Raw genomic sequence first — 19,793 nt, 5'->3', positions numbered from 1 at the left:
ATTACCCCTGAATTTTAGGTTTTTGCCTCCTTAAATATATACTCAAACGTAGTTGATTTAGATATGAGGCATATGCAATTTCGTGTGCCAAATGACAAATTTTACATATGTTATAATCGTCCTTAGTGTGAGCCATTCAAAAGGTAAAAATATTAACTAAATGTTTAGTTTAAAATCTAAGTGTAAAATTGTGAAAAGTTTAAAAAAAAAAAAAAACTCATATATGAATTAAGAAGATCCAGACAATAGCAAATGTTATTTGTTATTAACAGTAATGAAACTTATATAATATTTGACAATTTATATGATTTGTTAAAAAATAGTTACCTTTTCAAATTATAAATTTAAAATAAAAAATCAATACATAATTAAATATTATCAATTGACAATTGTTACGTCGATTCCACATTAACAAATGACAAAACTGAAAATTGATTATGACCCAACTTTTGTAATCTTTTTTTCTAGAATTTATATCTTCATTCCTTTTTAAACCTGAAAACTTAGAGAAATGCAGGTCCCAATATGAGATAAGGAGAACTTTCCTGTACTAATATTCTTAAACGACTGGAATACTTTCACCTACAAACCCACAAAAAAGAATAATAAAAAAGATTGCCTAAAAGTACCCAACAATTGTTTCACCCAAAAATAAATAAATAAAACCCCCAAAAGCAATGCTATTTTGGTGAAGTTGTCAGGTTTCTTTACTAGAATATCGGAATCTAGTGAAATGAGGATATCTATTAGTCATTATCGAGAAAGACAAAATTATATAAGTTGTATGCCGAGTGAAACCCAGCAGTAACTGTGTTTGGTTGGCATTCATAACCTTAAAAACGAAAAATGAAACCTTGGAAGGTATGGAATAATATCAGACTTTATAAATTAGCTTCTTTCACGTTTTCTTGCAAAACCCAAATTGATTGGACCAACAAATTTTCTTTCCTCATTGTTTAATCACTTTTTCTTAATTAGGTTTAGGGGTTTACCAATTGCTGAAGCTTCAAACAAGAAGAAAATTAAAAAAGTGTTTGGAGATGGGAAAATAAAGAAAAACATGGGTTTCAAAATAGGTTTCTGTTGGTAACGTATGGAATTAGTTAACTTAATTAGAAACTATAGAAAGTTTATATACTCTATTTTTATGGATGATGAAAGTTTAGATATTGAATTAAGATAGCCCAACAACCATGTATGATTCTTTGGCTTACATCTAGATTTGTTTTATTTTATTTCTAAAGAAAGGCTTGGCAAAAATAGATTTGAGAACCACAAATTTGTTAATTTTTGTTACCAGGTTAACTTTTTTCGCTTCTTACATTTTCAAAGATTATTATTCAATTTTTGGCATTAGACGTACACTCACACATGTGAATATAAATTCATAACGCTTGGTCCTGTTTTTTCTATTAATTATTTATATTTATTTATTTATTCTAATTTTTCCATTTTTACTATTCAACAAGTTAAACACTTGCATTCATTTTCAATGATCGAATACTTCAAACATTGTATTTTTAATTTTTTTTTTTTATGATAATATAAATGTTCTTCATATAAAGGGGGAAAAAAGTGACTAATCAACATTACTTTTGAAAAAAAGTGTAGAAGATATAAATGGCCTTCTTCAAGCCGCCAAACATCCTCACCGTATTCAAAACAAAACAAGAAAATTAATATTAACAAAATTATATTCGACAATATAAATTTAATTAATGTTTTCATATAAAAATAGTATAAAACTAAAAAGCCTCATTTTTTCTTTTCCTTTTTCTTTTCTCGGCCACCCAAAAAAAAAAGGAAAAAAAAAAAAAAGAAAAAGGAAAAAGTTTAACCAGTCCTATTGATACTTTACCATCAACATATTTTTCTGAAGGCATCGTGCAATAATTGAAGATTCTGAAATCACAATGCTTCCTTCAGATGAAAGGTCCTAGCTATGTCCCTGGCATTATCATATTAATTAAATTTATATTTGATAATATAAATTTAATTAATGTTTTCATATAAAAATAGTATAAAACTAAAAAGCCTCATTTTTTCTTTTCCTTTTTCTTTTCTCACCTAAGGCCACCCAAAAAAAAAAAAAGTTGAACCAGTCCTATTGACTCTTTACCATCAACATATTTTTCTTAAGGCATCATGCAATAATTGAAGATTCTGAAATCACAATGCTTCCTTCAGATGAAAGGTCCTAGCTATGTCCCTGGCATTATCATATTCATTGAGCTCAACCAGCATCTTCTTCAACCGGCGGGCCAGTGCGCTCGTTTCACTCTCTGTCAGACCCGATCCATGCTTCTTCTTCTCTAGCGTCTTCCCAAGTGAGAGTATGTAATCCACCAGAGGTTGCAATTTGCGGCTGCAAATTCATTTTCAGATTAAGAATAAGAACAAAGAATGCTTGAACTCAACAGCAATTTGTGGCAGTATAACATTCCAATCAGAAAATATCAATTTCTGGTCTATAGAGCTCGTTTTCTCAAATGAAAAGAAATGAGGTAATAGATTGTACAGTCCACTTGTGCTCTGGTTGTTCATCCGGAACTCAAGCTCTGGTTTGGTTGCTATATGTTATTTGCCATTCTTAGGTGAATAATTCCTTCTAAAAAGATGCAATAATTAATTATTGATCTATTATATCAAGTTTGAGATAACAAAGAAAGGAATGGAAAAGGAGGCAAGGCGGAAGAGAAGTCTATGCCGTACACTTAGCCTACAACATTGTTAGCTGTAGATACATACTTATATAGCAGGAGAGACAAAAAGGAAACAATAAATAAAAATAAAAAAAGGGCTGAGACAGAGGCAGATGTACAACTACAATCAGAAGAAAAAATTACAATTATTGAGAGAATTTTAGAAGAGTAATAAAACAGACAGCACTTAAGTTAGTATGTCCCAGTCACATGCACATCACGTTAACTCAGGATAGAAATCGAGACTCTATGTTGCATTTGTTATGTCATTCCCAGAAGGGGTTCCATAGTCAAGAAGTTGGACAAATTTCCAAAATCCCAATTGTGGTTTATTTTCACTTCCTATCACTTATACAGGCCATTTACCTGATTACATACAAAGTTTCAAAAAACTAACAAGTCCAGTTCACCTATATGGTAAATGGTTACAGGGTGTATAAGAAGAGTAGAATGGCATCAGGTTTAATACGAGGAATCTGGTCACTAGGAAATCATTATCTTCAACATGTCACACAGAAGTTAAAAATGAAAGGAAGAATATGCAACAATTTTACAATAAGAGTAAAAAGGTAAATGAATGAACAAAAAGCCCTAACCCTGATAGAAGCAACATGCCTAGGATACCTTTATAAAAGGTTTTGTACGAATAGGACTGGAAGGGACAGTATACTAAGTAAAAAAAAGTAGCATTATGAAGCACCAGATTACCAAGGAGATGAATTTTCATTCATAATAGCATACTGCTCTTATATTGTGCAGTTATGTACAAGTCATAAATTATAATATGCATTGCCGAGACACAGCAATGTGAAATGGAGATTATCCAAAATAACACCTAAGAAATAAATTCTTGTTTGATTTTCATCTTTTTGCCTGTCTTCCAGTGCCTTTGATCTTTAAGGAATATATTCTATGTTAAATCTAAAAACTGTGGTTTTAAGTGTGAACGTAAACATTTGAAGTTGATCCATTTCCTAACAACTTACATCTTTTAGATTTATGGTAACACAACATAGCTAGTTATGTAATAGCGTTGTAAGTGGTGTTTAGTCCCATATAAATAAGATGTTGCTAGTAGTTTTGTTAAAAGGCTATGTACTACGATATATCTTCCTCTTGTTTCTCTCATCTTTCACAAAATCAAAGCTCAGGCTGTCTGTTTAGTCCTACATTCTAACCATTTAAGTTAATTTCTAATGGTGCAAGTGCAAGGCCAAGGCCAAGGCCCACTTACTGTCCCTTTATTAATGGGACTACGTGAAGGGGAAGATAAATATAATGTGTTTTGATGCTCCATATACAGTCTGATCAACTTCGTAACAACATAAGCTTTTTGAATTAATGGAAAGAAGAATTTGAAGCAGATACTTTTAGAGGCAGAAAACATAGTTGTAGAACAAAGAACGATCATTATCCATACCTGTGATCCCCTCTCACACTTGGACCTGACCAGACCCCAGACAGAGAAGCAACAATCCTTTCAGTTCTTGTGATAGCATCATGAACGTTTGGTGCAATGCTTCGCAAGTGAGGAAGAATTTTTCCACACAAAAGCTCATCCAGAGCAAGCTTCTCTAAAATTGGCAATGCAAGGATTTCTTTCCACAAGCAGATATTTTTCAGCAGTCGAACTGACATTCCAAAACGATATGCTGCAACACGTGATGCATTTGGCACAGCTATCAATACTTGTGAACTCCATGTTGGGACCTATAAATCAATAATTATAAAATCATTGATATCATGAGACCAAAAGTTGATTTGCCATAAATTTTTGCACATAATGATACAGGGATATAAAAACAATATCAGAGCATGAGTACACAAAAAAGTTCATGCAACATGAGAAGAAATGAAATCATTGGCATGGGCAACATAAGTTGATGTAACACTGTTTTTGGCAATTAAAGATAACAGGAAACAAAATGCAGATCAGATAAATAATAAGCACATATAACATAAACTGTCTGTGCCTATGTCAGTCTCAGTGAGGGCATGGGTGTGGGTGTGGTTGCAGGTGGTAATATTTGTACAAGCATCTTTAAATGGAAGTCAGATAGTCCAGAAGTAATACCATAAGATTAGCAACAGCATCAGCTAGACAGGTTCGAATGGCAACTAATAAATCAGCAAGAGCCTCACTAGAAGCTGGAACATAATCTGTCACCAAGCTTGTGGCAGCAACAGCATTTTTAGTCTCTTTTGTGCTAAGCATGTCCCAGCAGTGAACAATTTTATGATGCAAAATGGGAAGCGCAACCTTTTCCACCAATACAGGAACAAGGTTAGCATCAGCATCATCAGTGGCAAAACCACTTCCATCTTCTCGTAAACCATAATCCAATAGCAATGAGTGCCTGAACAGGGGACAAACCTAGTTTAGCAGAATCAAAGAAAGCTGTATGTATTGTGCACTTCGATTCTATTCCAAATAAGAAATAAATGACAAGATGGTAAAATGTACAGTCAAGTACCAATTCATATCCAAAAAATCTGTTTTCTCACGGAGAGGGTCCCACTTCAATAGCTCGAGCCTCACATATGGTGAGAATAAAGAAGGAACACTTAATGACATGTAAGCATCACGATATGTTGATAAATAATTTCTCTTACATTCTTCGAACCTTTCTTTAACCATTGAAAGCTGGGAATATTCCTCAGCTGCATCACTAAATATTTGATCAGCAGTCTGGAGTATTTGCTTACGGTGTGACTCGTATGCTGTATTCTCACTGTCACTCTCATCAGTGCTTGATTCTCCTTCAACTTTCAGACTCGAACTGTCCACGTCCATGGATGATAATTTCCTTGAATCAAACCTAGCTTTCTTGCGTAGACGAGCCTCAGCCCTACCTTTCATTTCCATACGCTTCTGCAGGTTCACATCTCTTCCAAATTCATCTAACTTCTCTGGCAAATTACTTTGTTCTCTCAAAGCAGCCAATGCTGCCTGTGCAGCATTTTTGGCTGCAACTATGTCATTACTGCCACCTTTTTTGCTGAACACAGACATTGCAGCTCTGACACCAGCTTCTACCTCCCTCATTTCATCATCATTATCAGCAGCTCTTCTTTCCAAAATAACTGATGCACGTTTTTCAAGGAATTTCTGCATTTGCTCCTCAAGTTCCTCTATGAAGGGAGCTTTATGCTGAGAATAAAGAGTTAAAGCATGTCATTACATACTGCTCAACAAGCAATGCATATGTTTGAAAAAAATATAAGAAATAAATACAAAATACAAAAATATTTATATATAAAATCCAAGGCATGACACAATTATTTGGTAACATATTAATCACGGGGAGTACGTAAAGAATCAAATGTAATACAATAATTCTAGTAAGGTTTTATTCAGGGCTAGTTGATTCCTTTAACATGCCTAATTGCTTGCTACATGCTTAAGTTAATTCATCTAAGATGCATAATTGCTATCTCATGATGATGAAGCATGTCACCAAAATTTAGGAGTATAAGACTCTATGGATGATCCCAAAAGTATTATCCCGTACCTTTCCATGATTGCAGCATTTGATGCCAAATTCTTAATCTTTTATAACTCAATAGAAATTTAGTTAACTTTTCATTACAACTTGCTTTTATTTTTTATGGGTTTTTTTTTTTTTTTTACTCTTACATGTATCTCCTTGTCTCTTCTCTACAAATCCTTTTTATATATAGAACAAAGAAATTTTTCCCAAGAAGAAATCCACAAGAAGCGATAATCAAATAAATTACACAAAGAACAAAAAGACAAAAACTAGTTTCCTGTAATTCAACTAGTTTTCAATGAAATTATGAAAACAACCAAACACACAAAGGCTTGCAATAGAGAGAAAACAACATACCTTCAAAAAGTCACATAAGATAGAAACAAAATAACAAAGCTTTTGCATGAACTTGTACTTCTCATCATGAGCAGACAGAGAATTTTCAAGAGCAGTTACATTCAATAATGAAGTAGACAAATTTTCATCAGAGTTGGTCAATGATGACACAGATCTGCCATAAGATTCCTGAAACAATTAAAACAAAATTACGAATAACTAAAGCACTTAGAAAACCTAATTATGCAGAAATAGATTCAAATAAAATCATATTATACACAATCTTCACAAAAATGATTTCAAGGCATTGGGATATTCTGATTCTTATTAGCATATGTAAGCTCTTACATGCATGTAATGCATCCCATATGCATGACTAATTTACCAAAGTAAAACTATAATTGTTTAGTTTCAATTATGAGTCTATGACATCCTAACAAGTTATAAAATAAGAGAGGTATGACTAGGAAAATCACATAGATCTTTTACCAAACGACCAAGGTGACAATCCAAAAGGCAAAACATGTTATATATTAAACAAGTATATTATGTAAAAACATAATTTTTTCTACCCTATAAATGCATTATTACAGCACATGCATATGCAAAAATATCATAATATAAAATTAAAAAATAGATCAGTAAGTTACACAACACTCTTTCATAGTCTGAATTTTTATTTTTTTTTTTTTTTTTCAAAAACACTCCAAATAAATATGGTAACATCATTTCATTAATCATTTAGTCTTCGAACTTCCTATACAGTAAAACTTCTAAAGGAAGTTGCAGTGATACAGAAGTTCTCTCTGTTTGAAACTATCACTCCTCCCACTCCCTCGAATGTCTATTCAACACTCTTTCTTTCCTCCCTAAACTGGAGTATTCAATTTACCTATCAAATAGAACCATGAAGTTACATTGTTTCCTCCAAATCAATGTGACCCTCCAATCACTTTTAAAGCTTGTTGGCTGCTGACATAACAGACTCATGTAAATTAGACCCAACAATAAATTTGGACAGGAGGGTCAAATTTTGGAGAAGATTCCTCAATAAGGAAATACCACTAACAAATCCTTATTCACACATCATTATACAATAAATCTTATTTAGTAGTTTAGAGAAATTTCCTAGAAGCAAAATAACTCAATTAAGATTCAAAACATGTAACGAGCATCTACTTAAGAAGTCAACAGACCTCTCTCTTCAGCTTCCTTAAGAAGCCACTCTGTGCTCTAGAGACAAAATACAGATTGAAGGTTTAAAGAAGGCAAACTTAATGCTACCCATTGCATATATATTCAAAAGTTTTTCTTCAAATTTTTTAATTTTTCCCTTTAAAGGTAATTGTTGGATTATATTCTACAAATTGAAACTAAATTGTGTTTTAATGATGGCAATCAATAGAAACACAATGGAAATCACTCCAGAATAATCATTCATGAAAAAATTAGTCAAAGCCCTATAGTTTATTCCTTACTAACATGAAGCTTCCCATTCAAGTTTTAGCACATTTCTGACCTGAAACTTCTTAGTAAAATCGCCTATAGCTTTCCAAGAATTCCCAGCATTTTGGGATATAATGCTCAAACCTTGTAATGCTCCACTTGCCCCTCCTATACTAGGACTACCAGAAACACTTTGCACCGGACTGTATCTAGCCGTTGTTGGGTAAACAAACTTCTGCTGGGGTGCATTCTGAACCACCACAGGAACACCACCAGTGCTAACCACCCTGCTAGACCCATCATCCATTCTCTTCCCAAAACCCTTCCTAAACTGCTCTTCCTCCCAAATCTTCTCCTCTTCATCTTCATCATCACCATCCTCGATGCTCTCCTTCCTCAACCCCACCACATCCATTGCTCTCGCATCAACATCCTCAAAAACACCCTTCTTAATTCCATCCATCTTCTCCCCAAACATGGCAATGCGGCTTCGAAACTCCGGCTCTTCATCACTCAACCCTTCCGCCGCACCATGGTTGCTCCCTCCGTCCAATGATATGTAATCCGGTGCCGCCGGACCCGATTGCCGCATCCTTTCCTTCTTTGCTCGTATAGCATCTATCTCAGCTTGACTGAGAATCGCCAACCCAGATGAAGAAGAATCCCTTCCTTTCCCAATCGCCATTGAAGCCAACCGAGCCTGAGCATCACGCTTAGCCATCTTCTCCTTAACCTCCTCTTCATCCTCGTCGTCTTCGGACCCCTCCAACTCTTCGGCTTCCGTCACTATCTCAGAGATCCGGTCACTGGATTTTACAAGCCCCTTCAATACGATAATGGGTTCGGACGAGGATTTGGATTCCGTGGACGGCCGAGAGCTCGCGAGGGTGCGTGTGTTCTTCTGAAGCTCGAGGAGGGTTTCTTTGGTGTAAGTACCGGCTTGGGGTTGGACATTGGAGAGAATAGAAGGGGACGAAGATGATGATGATGATGCAGACGAGGAATGAGCGAGGCGGTCCTTGAGGGAGGTCATTCTGTGAGAAGAAGACGGCTTGGCGAGACGAGAAGAGAACTTGGAAGAAGAATTGGAAGGTTTGGAAGAGGGACGAGATGGGGCTTCGTCGTTATCTTCGTCGTCGGCAAAGCTGAGACGCTTCGGGGCTTGGTTTTGCGTCTTCTTGTTGGGTTTAGGGATGGTCGTTGGACCGGATGCTGAGGGTTTTGATGTGGCTTTTACGGCGGTGGTGGTGGAAGGAGTGTTGTTTTTGTTGTCGTCTTCGTTGTCGTCGTCGTCGTCGTCGCCGGCACGGCGCCGGAAGTTCTTGGCTCTGCTACTCATGGCGGTGGCGGTAACAGAGGCTTTGCTTGGTTTTTGTGGTACGGTCCAGATAGAAAAAGGGAGGGAGAGAGCCGAAACGAATTAGAATTTGGGAATTTTTCAGTAATTTGCATTTGGGTGAAAATGTCGGTCCCTTCTTTTTATTTTTATTTTTATTTTTACTGGGTGAACCCAGGTATACAGGTGTCCTTTGATTTTTTTGTTTTTTTAATTCTACATTTTAATACTGAATTAGTAGTTTGAAACATTATAAAATGAAGATTACTTAATTTATATATATATATATATATCTAATACAAGATGTAATATGAGATGTATGAGGGCTTTCAAAGCCCCCCCCAAAAAAAAAAAAAAAAAAAAAAAGGCCTCTCACTTGATAATATTAAATTATATTTGATGCCATCAAGCATCTCTCCTCCTCAGATATAAAATTAAATTAAGAAAAGCAAATTAATTATAATAATAATTTTTAAAAAAATATATAATTAAGATGTCGTTTGACGAGGTGATTGATTTTTTCTTAATTTGCTTATATTAAATGAAAATTTATTATATACATCTTAAACAGCTATAATTTTTATAAAAAATAAAAAAATATAAACAAAAACAAAAATCATAAATCAAAACAATTTAAAATTGTATTCAATTTAATTTTTATTGGGTTAAGCTTAAAAATCAATTATTTTATCAAATGGTATCTAATCTAAGTTTTTTATTTTGAGTTTTTTTAATTTGCTAATACTAGTGATAAGCACTAATAGCATACATACTGGCATTGCAAATGATATTGCAAAATTTAATTGAATGCAATTTGGTCATTTATGCTAAAATTGTAATAGCAAAGCTGAAGTAAAATTATGTATTGATCACTTATGCTAAAAATCTAAAAGAAAAACTGAATAATTTTTGGAAAAATTCTAGCTAAACCCCCTCAAATTAAGGGAAAACACGAAATAAACATTGAGATTTGTAAAATTTCAATCACCCATTCGGAGTGATTTATCTGTTCAAATTTTTTATTTTCCCTTGCACATTGCAATAACATTAATACCCTTGAGCCCATTCCATACAGTGATAATAGACAATAACAAAATATGAACAACTAGTACCCAGTTCAGATAGAGAAGAGTTGAATCTTTTGCAAGCCGTGAAAACTCCAAATTTCTGGTTATTGTCTGTTATCACTGTCTATGGAAGAGAAGAGTAGAAGCAGAAGAAGCAGAAATGAAAATAATTGTGCCCATGAAGGAAAAGTGAAGAAGTTTTGCAAAATTATAATTATCATTCGATAAGCAATAATGATTAGAGCAATGGCAGAGAAAGCATTCAAGTGTTTCTTATCATCAACTGTGCTGGTTGTTTCGTAGGTTCTCACCGAAAATATGAGCAACAGAGAGATAAATGTAGACAATAAGGCAAGCATAAGAAGGAAATTGGCTGGATTGCCTCCGCAAAATATGTCGTATACTCGAATAGATACTGCTTCACTAGGCGCAAGAAAGCCCTGCCCCAAACCAAACTTTTAGTCACCAAAACAAAATCTTTTATTCTCATGAAATGCAATATGTTATTGAAAAACAAAGAAAAAAAAAAAACAACCTGAGTTGGGATTTTCTACATACACTTTATAGGCTTGAAAGGAATTGAAAATTGCAGCAACAAGAAAGAGTATGGATTATAAGATTGCCATCAAAGAACTTAAAAAAGCACATTGCCATCACCGGTGGCCGAGCAATTACTCTGGCCACCACAACCCACATGAAGAAATAACCCACGAAGCATTGGAAAGCACCTGCCAAGTGTACAACCCACGGTCCACCCAACTGGGTCGCCGACGATGGAGAAGGACGATTTTTGATAGCGATGGCTGAGTGGAGGAGGCCGGAGAGAACCCCAATATTCGTTTCGATGTCTTTGAAGACCGAAACGGTGTCGAGGGTAGATTGGTCGTAGCCTTGACTGGAGTTGAGCGCCGACGAGTAGATGCCGAAGGTGTATGCGCCGATGCTACATTGGATCCATATACTGGCAACGGTAGCTACCCACTTGTTGCTCAGCATCTCCGTGTCTAAAACTCTTTTTTATTTTTCTTTTATTTATTTTTTGCTTTTTTGGTGAACAACACTTCTTTTTCTTTTAAATTTAAAATTATCTTATTATCCATTTTAAGTTAAATCTAAAGAAAAAGTAAAGTAAATAAAATTATATTAAAATTAAAAATAATATCTGTAATCATAATAAATTTGAAGAGGTGTAAATGGAATTATCCCATAATTTTTTTACAGTTAATTAAATTGTCATATAATATATAAAAGATAAATATCATTTAGTTTCAACTGTTTAAAATCATATATCAAGTAATATGATAAAATAAAAATAAAATAAGACAAAAGCATATATCAAGTATGGTCCATTACCAAAAAGCATATATCAAGTATGGTCGATTTATGGCACATAAAATTGGTCCTTGTTGGATTTATTTCCACTAATATATCCAATAATCTCTTGCATTGATTGTTAAAAAAAAGAAGAAGAAGAAAATGCTATATTATTTCTTAACTTTTGAGGGAAAAATTTGTCAAAATAGATAAAGGAAAAAACAAAAAAGTAAGCTAAATTTTTAAAGCAGTTAATGTTCAAAATTTTTTAAAAACTTATAATACGTGCCAACTAAGAGGAAAAATTTTATCAGCCTCTTTTGAATTCTAACAAAAATAAACTTAAATTGTGAGGTTTAAGAAATCATCACACCTATACCATCTCAAATGAAGATATATGGCACATAAAATGGTGGCATAAGTGCATATTTAATATATGATTGAAAAAAAAGATCAATCTCCAATTATTATGCTTAATAATGATTGTTTATCTATTTTTTAAATATTATATTTTTGGTAGTGATTGTTTTTATTGTTTATAAAAGATGGGTTTTATTTTGTTTGTGAATCATATATATCTATATTTTTTCGTTACATCAGCTTAAAAGAGTTTTTAGAAAATAGTATTGAAAAGCATTTTTTTTTTAATAACAATATATATTTTTAACGTGGCAAAAAATAAATTAACAATTTACAAAGTCGATGCTCCTAGCATCCAGATTTTGAAAAACCAACATTTAACATATCTCGAGTTAGAGTAAAATATAGTTTTAAAAAATAAATATTGAAATATAATTTAATATTTGCTTTAATATACACCAAAAAAAAAAATATATATATATATATATATTTTTTTTAAACGGTTATCGATTGTATTAGATTATTCGATTAATATATTGTGATTTTTAAGAGTCAAATATTGATCCTTATAAACTAGTTTACTAATGTATAACTATATATACAAACGTGGATTATTTAAATGATACATATTAAATATAAATAGATGTTTTTCATTTAATAAATATTTTGATAAATTAGTTAATATCTTTGATATCATTGTAAAAAAATTGTATATCCTATCCAAAATACAAATGACAAACATTTTTTTTATTTAAATAAAAAAAATTATATGTAAAAATGGCATGCATGGCGCACGATATGATATGTAATAATGACGTTCATTGTGGATAGGAATAAGGGATATGGATTTGAGTTAAAAAAAGGAAAAAAAAAAAAAAAAAAAAAGGATATGGAGCTCATAGGTAAGAAGATATTTAAGTTTACATCAAAGAAAACTACTATAATTCCATTTCGTAGTGTATTACCGTGTTTATTTAATAATTTTATATCTCCACCATTTATATAATTCATTATCTTGAATTAAACAATCCACAAACATGTTTACTATTTGATTAACCTTATTTATTAAATATTATTATCAATTATTAAAATTATTTTAGATTTTTTAACTAGTAAAACGGTATTATATTTTATATTTAGTTGGATTTAAAATATTTGTATTTTTTATAAAGATGAAGAATCTATACCTGGATCAATCATTTTATTATAAATTTAATTATAAAATTGTACCAAATACTTAATTGTTGGCACGATTGATTTTAAAAAGTTGATTTTATAGCTTTTTTTTTTTTTTTGAAAATAAGTTGATTTTATAACTTATATTACAGATAAGCTAAGCAACATTATAATTAAAAAAAAATACACATAAAATACATGATAATTCAAGAAAATAAATTGTCATTAACCTTTTCAAAACCTTTTTATTTAATCATCTTTCTAGGATTTGTTCTACATTTTCCTATATATAATTTATAAATCCATTTATTAGAAATAAATTCTTTTACTATTTTTTTTTTCTTTTCAAATAAAGTCATGCCCCTCTCATTTAAATTAGAATATTATTGGTTCCCCAAAAACAAAAACAAAAAAAGATAAAAAATTAAAAACATGTTTGCTAAAAAATTCGTGGCTGGGCCTTTCTGAAATGACACATTTGTCGTCCAAAGGAAAACGAAAGAAATGATACTTGGCACCAGAAAACGGCATCGTTTTAATTGGTTGAGTATAATTTGCATTGACCCAATTGGCTTAAAAAAATATAATAAAATCTTATACATCAGCAACCGTTCATCACAAAAGAGAAGTCAACGGCTTGTCTTTGTCCAATACCGCGTCACACTGGATCCTATTGCCCGCGTCGACAATTCAAAATGGCGCCATTAATAAATTCTTAAACACCATTACACATATATAAGAAAAGGAAAAAATGGTTTCACATTTCAAATCGAAGATAAAATAATAATTATTTACTATTTAAAAAAAAAAGAAAAAAAATTAATAAAGACGAGAAAAGTAAAATAGTTATTATATATTCTGTACTTGTTACCGATACAAGGGAGAAGGGGAAGCGAAGCAGCGAAAGCAGAGGGCATATACATGTTCTCTGGTTCTCTGAGTAGCTTGACTTTTTCTTGTTCTTCGTCAATCTTCGATGGCTGGGTATATATTCCGCTGTTTCTGTTTCTGTTTCTCTTTGTATCTTTTGAATTTGTGAACTTGATTAGGTTGGAAATCAAAGCCGTTTTGTTTATAGTTTGTGGATTATGATTGCTTAACTTGTTTGTTTCCATCATCATAGAGATTATTTGGTTAATGGGGTTTTCTTATTTGAACTTTTTTTTTTTTTTTTTGTGTGTGTGTGTTCACTTTTTGAAGTCTAGCTTTTTTGCCCTTTACTAAATTTTTTTATTAAATAATATTTTCTGGTATTTATTATTTATTGTTATTTATTTATTTTATAAATTTAGCACGGTACATCATATGGGTTATCCTTACTTCTAGTCAAAATTTGTTTTTTATTTTTATAATGGATTATCCATCTGATCGTCTTTTAGTTTGAAGTTAACAATTTGATGAATGTACCATGAAAAGAGTTGACAAATTTGGCAATCGTACTGGAGTTTCTTTCATCTTGCTTTCGTTCTCTACTATTTATTGGTTTCTTATAATGTTTAAGCCCTTCAAGACTATTTATGGGGTTGTAGAACAAGCTATTAATCACTTTTGTTGATATCTTTTTTTGTGCTTGTAATTAGATTAAGGAATTATTGGATCATTGTAAGCTGGGTTTGAGGAAACCAAATGTTTATAATCGTACTTTTTACTTCTGTTACAATTAGGAGCAAATGGTAGTTTTGACTCCCTATTTTGTGTTTTTATGCAGACCATCATGGTTAGTCGACAGTAATAGAATTGCAACAAAAATCAAGAGTGCATCTGGCATTTCTCAACCTGAAAGGACTAAATGGAAAAGCAACCCAACTAGAACTTGTCCGAATTGCCAACATGTGATTGACAACAGTGATGTAAGATTTATAGATTTTGCCTTTCCTCCAGATGATTTACTGCATGCTGTTTCAAATTCACATAAACATATCAGTTATTACAACAATGGCCATTTTGTATAATATTGATTGCAATATTTCTTTTTGTGTCATTCCCATAACATGACAACTATTTCTTATTTTAAGTTTTTTCCTTTTACTTGTTGAAACAATCTATTTTATATAACTTGCTGATATCTGGTGAGTTTCCATTTGCTAGTATCTATCTCGTCACTTCTTCATCTCTGCAACCCCTCCCATCTGTTTATCTTTTGTTTGAATTGTGTTAGTGGTGTTAGCTTGAGACTAGTTAAGATATGCAGGAGCATCCTATATTTTTTGAGAAAGTCGTTTTAGCTGTTTTCATGGTTGTTTTTGTATTGAATTTGCCAGGAAATGCTGAGCTCTGATAAATGGCGATATTTGTCATCAGCACATGAAGCTATATGAACATATATCGTGGTGACTTATATGTCATAGTAATAAATAGGCCTTCTTAAATCTGCCAATACATCTTGTTTAATCAAATACAATACATGCTACAAGTTGCTTTTAGTTTTCAGAGTAATTTTCTTAAATTTTGAAAATTCTGTTGTTATTAGTTTTGTGTTTATCTCTGATTGTCATAAATCCAAAGTAAAGTGGCTGTGACTAAGAAATTTTCTTATGCATTTAGTTTTAGATTTATAAGTATGTATGAATGGTTTTGTATATAGGAATTCATCAAATGCTGCTTATCAATTTAACTGCACATTTCATCAGCAATTAATGGAGGAACAAAACGTAAATGTCTTAGTTTTGTGAATTTGAAGTCAAAATTATGGACCAAAACTATATTATATAGCTTAATATTGTTAATGAATATTTCTCTACATAATTCATTCTGCGTTTGTTTATCAGTATTAATTCAATCTGCAAAACCCTAAATCAAATGGAGAAAAATTGCAATTTTTGGGGTTGGGATGTCAGCTTGCTGATTAAGAAGCTGAGGTATTTCTTGGGTGATTTTGGATCAAGGGACTTCTTCACTTGATAAGATTTGACATCGACCTGCTTCTGCTAGACATTCATTTATTCTATCAGGATCCTTGATCTCATAGAACTACAATGAGCCTATCACTACGTTTCCCCTTTGCTTAAAATAGTTTGGTTCATGTGTAAGTGTCTTAAATTGGACCTGGATGGCATGGAAATCACAGATGAGTTTGGTTAACTTATGTTTCGCAGTGAAGCGTCATGCTTGCCGATGCATTCGCTAAAAGTTTTTGTTTATACTAGATTTTTCTAATTTAACCAAACTCATACCATTTGAGAACATCGAGTGCAACTAAAATCTCTTTTTCCAGGTTGTTCAAGAGTGGCCAGGATTACCTAGGGGTGTGAAATTTGACCCGTCTGATCAAGAGATTATATGGCATTTACGTGCAAAAGCTGGTGAAGGGGGGTTGAAGTCCCATCCTTTTATTAACGAATTTATCCCAACTGTTGAGGAAGACGATGGAATCTGTTATGTCCATCCTCGGAAACTACCAGGTTGGTGCCAGAGTTTGTGCTTAATTTTTTAGTTTGATCCTTAACTTGTAAGTTAGTTGATCTTTTGGAAATTAAACTTTTTAGGGGTTAAACAAGATGGAAGTGTTTCTCACTTCTTTCACAGAGCAGTGAAGGCTTACAATACTGGTACTCGAAAGCGTCGAAAGATACATGGTGATGATTGTGGTGATGTTCGCTGGCACAAGACTGGTCGTACAAAACCAGTGATTTTGGATGGGGTTCAAAGAGGGTGTAAGAAGATTATGGTTCTCTACATGAGTGTGGTTAGGGGAGGCAAAGCTGAGAAGACTAACTGGGTCATGCATCAATATCACTTAGGAACAGAAGAGGATGAGAAGGATGGGGAGTATGTTATTTCTAAAGTGTTTTACCAGCAGAACCAAGTTAAGCAAGGTGATAAAACTGATCAAGATATTTCTGAAAGCATTGATGCCATTGTTGCAAAAGTTGATCCAGTCACTCCGAAATCATCCACTCCTGAACCGCCCCGAAATGAGCAGCATCATTCTGATTTTGAACTGGGACAAGATGCTGTTACTTTCTGTCCAGCACCTGCTGCGATGGTAGATTTCTTTTCCGACTTTTGCATTTTTGTTATTGTGTGGAAGCATGAACACATGTTTTTTTTTTTCTTTTTTCATAAACATATTCTTATCAAAATGCTCAAAGTTCAAAGCATATCTTCTGCAATTTTCTTCTCATCAATTTGTGTAGCTCTACTTTTTATTTAGCGATTCTATGTGATTATAATATTTGTTATACATAAGTGATGATTTAGGGTTCTGAGAGCATGAATGCGACAATATAAACTAGTTGCTGATAAATTAACCAGTCACTATTTTAACGCTTTCCCTCTTGAAAAAGAATTGCTGATACCTGCTTTTCCTGTCTTCTGCAACATACTGAAGCACACTGAGATTGATTATATAGAAGATGAGGTTCAACCTGAATGTGAAAATCCTGGCCACAATAATCAACAGAAGGCAGAAAATCAAGTTGATCAACAATTGGGCCATAATGAAAATTGTGCGCCGGAAGAACCTAAATGGTGGGACAGTGAGTCACAAAATTTGCTGGATTCACAACAGCTTGTGGAAGGGCTATCTTTGTGTGACGAACTCCTCCAAAGCCAGTCTCCAAATAGAGATGCTCATGGAAATGGTGTACCGATGAAGAACAAAATCAGGCTTTCTGACTATGCTCATTTAGGACCAGAGGATTTAAAGAAAGATTTAGAAGAATGCCAAAATCTTGTCATTGATCCAGCAAACATCGAACTCGATACTCCTCCAGATTTCCGACTGAGCCAGCTTGTAAGTTGCCATCTCTGTTTTTGTTTTCTGCGTCACATTTTCATTAACTAATGGATCTTCATCTTCTTCTTTTTTATTTTTAAATATTTGTCTCATGGTAATGTTTTTATGACATGGTGCTGTAGGATTTTGGATCTCAAGAAAGTTATACTGCTTGGGGTGGTAGGGTGGCTGACTAATTACGTTTGGAGTCCTAATCGCGGTAGAAAGTTAGTAAATATTTTGGAGCTGTTTTGTGTAGGCTTTGCCTCTTAAATTTATCTACGGTTTAACTTGTAACCTTTTGCTGAAAACTTTGAACTGTTATCTTTGGTGGCAAAGCTACATTTTTTTGTGGGGTAACCTATCTGTATTATATGGACGTTTTATACATGAGAATATTTCAAACTCATGGTATTTTGTGCTCCTTAAAAATCATGGAGCAAAAAACACAGTCCTCTTTATGGGTTTGTTCTATCCCTTTTGGAATTAATCCTTTGGTTTCATGTTGAAGTAGTTCTTCTAAGCATTTAACAATGATCTCGGATTTCTTGGACTGTTCTCGTCTTCAACGTGCATTGTTAAGACATAATACGATGGGACAGTGAACCAGCTTTCCAGTTGGGTAACATTAGATATGCCCTGTTTTTATCAGCCTAAATAATACTTATAATGAATTTTAACACAATTTTCATGATTCCTTTAGCATATCTGTGTTAGGGTAAATTATTCAAAGCACTTATTACAACTAAGCGTATATTTACATAACGATTTTTTAATAGTACTATTTAAATTGACACAGTTTTCAAGATGCCAAGCTACTATTTTCTCAGGTAAAGGAATAGAGTTCGAATCTCTTTGTGCCAGATCGAATAAAAAGAAAAAGAAAAAGTATAATAGCTACCCTTCCATTGATTTTATTACAAAAATTTATAATTAATTAAAAGAATTATATAATCAATATTTATTATGATCGCCCTTTGGTCAACAATTTGCTCGCATAAACTGGCTTAATCATAAGCTCTTTTAAGCTTAAATTAAGTAATAAACTTGAGTGTGCAACAAATATGCAATCAGATTAAGTTCAAGCTGATCACAGCTTATCAAAGCTAGAGGGAAACTCAACTCGACTAGTTAAGAGGCCTAAGTACAAGTCATTTTCGCATAAACTAGTCTAGTCTTTGCCTGTTCCTATCTATTTTTGGCCCCTCACGAGATTCCAAGATTGTATGCCAAACTGTAAAAAAATCCATCAAACAAAAAGGAAATTGGAATAAACTTGTAAAAGCCGTGTGGACCATCCAAAAATTATTGGAAGGAAATCGGCAGCTCTGTCAACGCCAACTGTAAACATATGAATCAACTCCTCACATGTTATGAATATTATGATCGAGAAAATACCAGCTTGGATCACCAAAACATTCATGAACTTGAAACTGGCTTTTTTGGAATTGGATTTAGAGAATTGCGTGTGTGGAGAGAGAGAGAGAGAGAGAGAGAGTTAGAGACCCACTATTTGACTGAACCAAAACCAGAGGGTAAGAGGTCCCCAGGTGCTTGGTTCTCGGGCAGCATAATTGCTTCTGGTTGTGGGGAACCCCAGATTTGAACAACACCCAACATTTGGTGGGTTTGCTGGGATGAGGCTAAAGCAACCCTTTAATTGTTGTATGTATATGTGTATTTTTAAATGTATGTATGTATGTATGTTTATATATATATATATATATATATATATATATATATGTATATGACACCTACCTAAGGTTTTCTTTTCTCCTAGATATTGGAACAAGAAATTATTCATGGGTTCTAAAAGGGTCTTTGAAATATCAATGCTTGAGTTTTCTT

The 19,793-nt window shown here is 33.1% G+C and overlaps 3 protein-coding genes across 3 annotated transcripts; 1 reads left to right on the top strand and 2 right to left on the bottom strand.

Moving 5' to 3' along the window:
- Positions 1–1,654: 1,654 nt before the first annotated feature.
- LOC107429482 (transcriptional repressor ILP1) lies at positions 1,655–9,452 on the bottom strand. Its single transcript, XM_048462380.2, has 6 exons — positions 8,049–9,452; positions 6,551–6,718; positions 5,177–5,853; positions 4,777–5,059; positions 4,123–4,412; positions 1,655–2,365 (listed from the first exon to the last, which is right to left on the bottom strand). The coding sequence occupies exons 1-6, from the start codon at positions 9,312–9,314 to the stop codon at positions 2,170–2,172; spliced, it is 2,880 nt and encodes a 959-aa protein (XP_048318337.2). The 5' UTR covers positions 9,315–9,452; the 3' UTR covers positions 1,655–2,169.
- A 1,030-nt stretch (positions 9,453–10,482) lies between these two features.
- On the bottom strand, positions 10,483–11,374 carry LOC132800163 (uncharacterized). The gene is made up of 2 exons (XM_060813183.1): positions 11,054–11,374; positions 10,483–10,818 (listed from the first exon to the last, which is right to left on the bottom strand). The coding sequence occupies exons 1-2, from the start codon at positions 11,372–11,374 to the stop codon at positions 10,483–10,485; spliced, it is 657 nt and encodes a 218-aa protein (XP_060669166.1).
- Positions 11,375–14,020: 2,646 nt separating this feature from the next.
- LOC107429481 (SUPPRESSOR OF GAMMA RESPONSE 1) lies at positions 14,021–18,455 on the top strand. The gene is made up of 6 exons (XM_048463288.2): positions 14,021–14,212; positions 14,937–15,078; positions 16,443–16,629; positions 16,714–17,213; positions 17,559–17,963; positions 18,089–18,455. The coding sequence occupies exons 1-6, from the start codon at positions 14,205–14,207 to the stop codon at positions 18,140–18,142; spliced, it is 1,296 nt and encodes a 431-aa protein (XP_048319245.1). The 5' UTR covers positions 14,021–14,204; the 3' UTR covers positions 18,143–18,455.
- Positions 18,456–19,793: the final 1,338 nt, after the last annotated feature.

Source organism: Ziziphus jujuba, chromosome 12, assembly GCF_031755915.1.
Source record: "Ziziphus jujuba cultivar Dongzao chromosome 12, ASM3175591v1".
NCBI lineage: Eukaryota > Viridiplantae > Streptophyta > Magnoliopsida > Rosales > Rhamnaceae > Ziziphus > Ziziphus jujuba.
The sequence above is the reverse complement of the archived record's forward strand: the minus strand, read 5'-3'. Positions and strand labels throughout refer to the sequence as shown.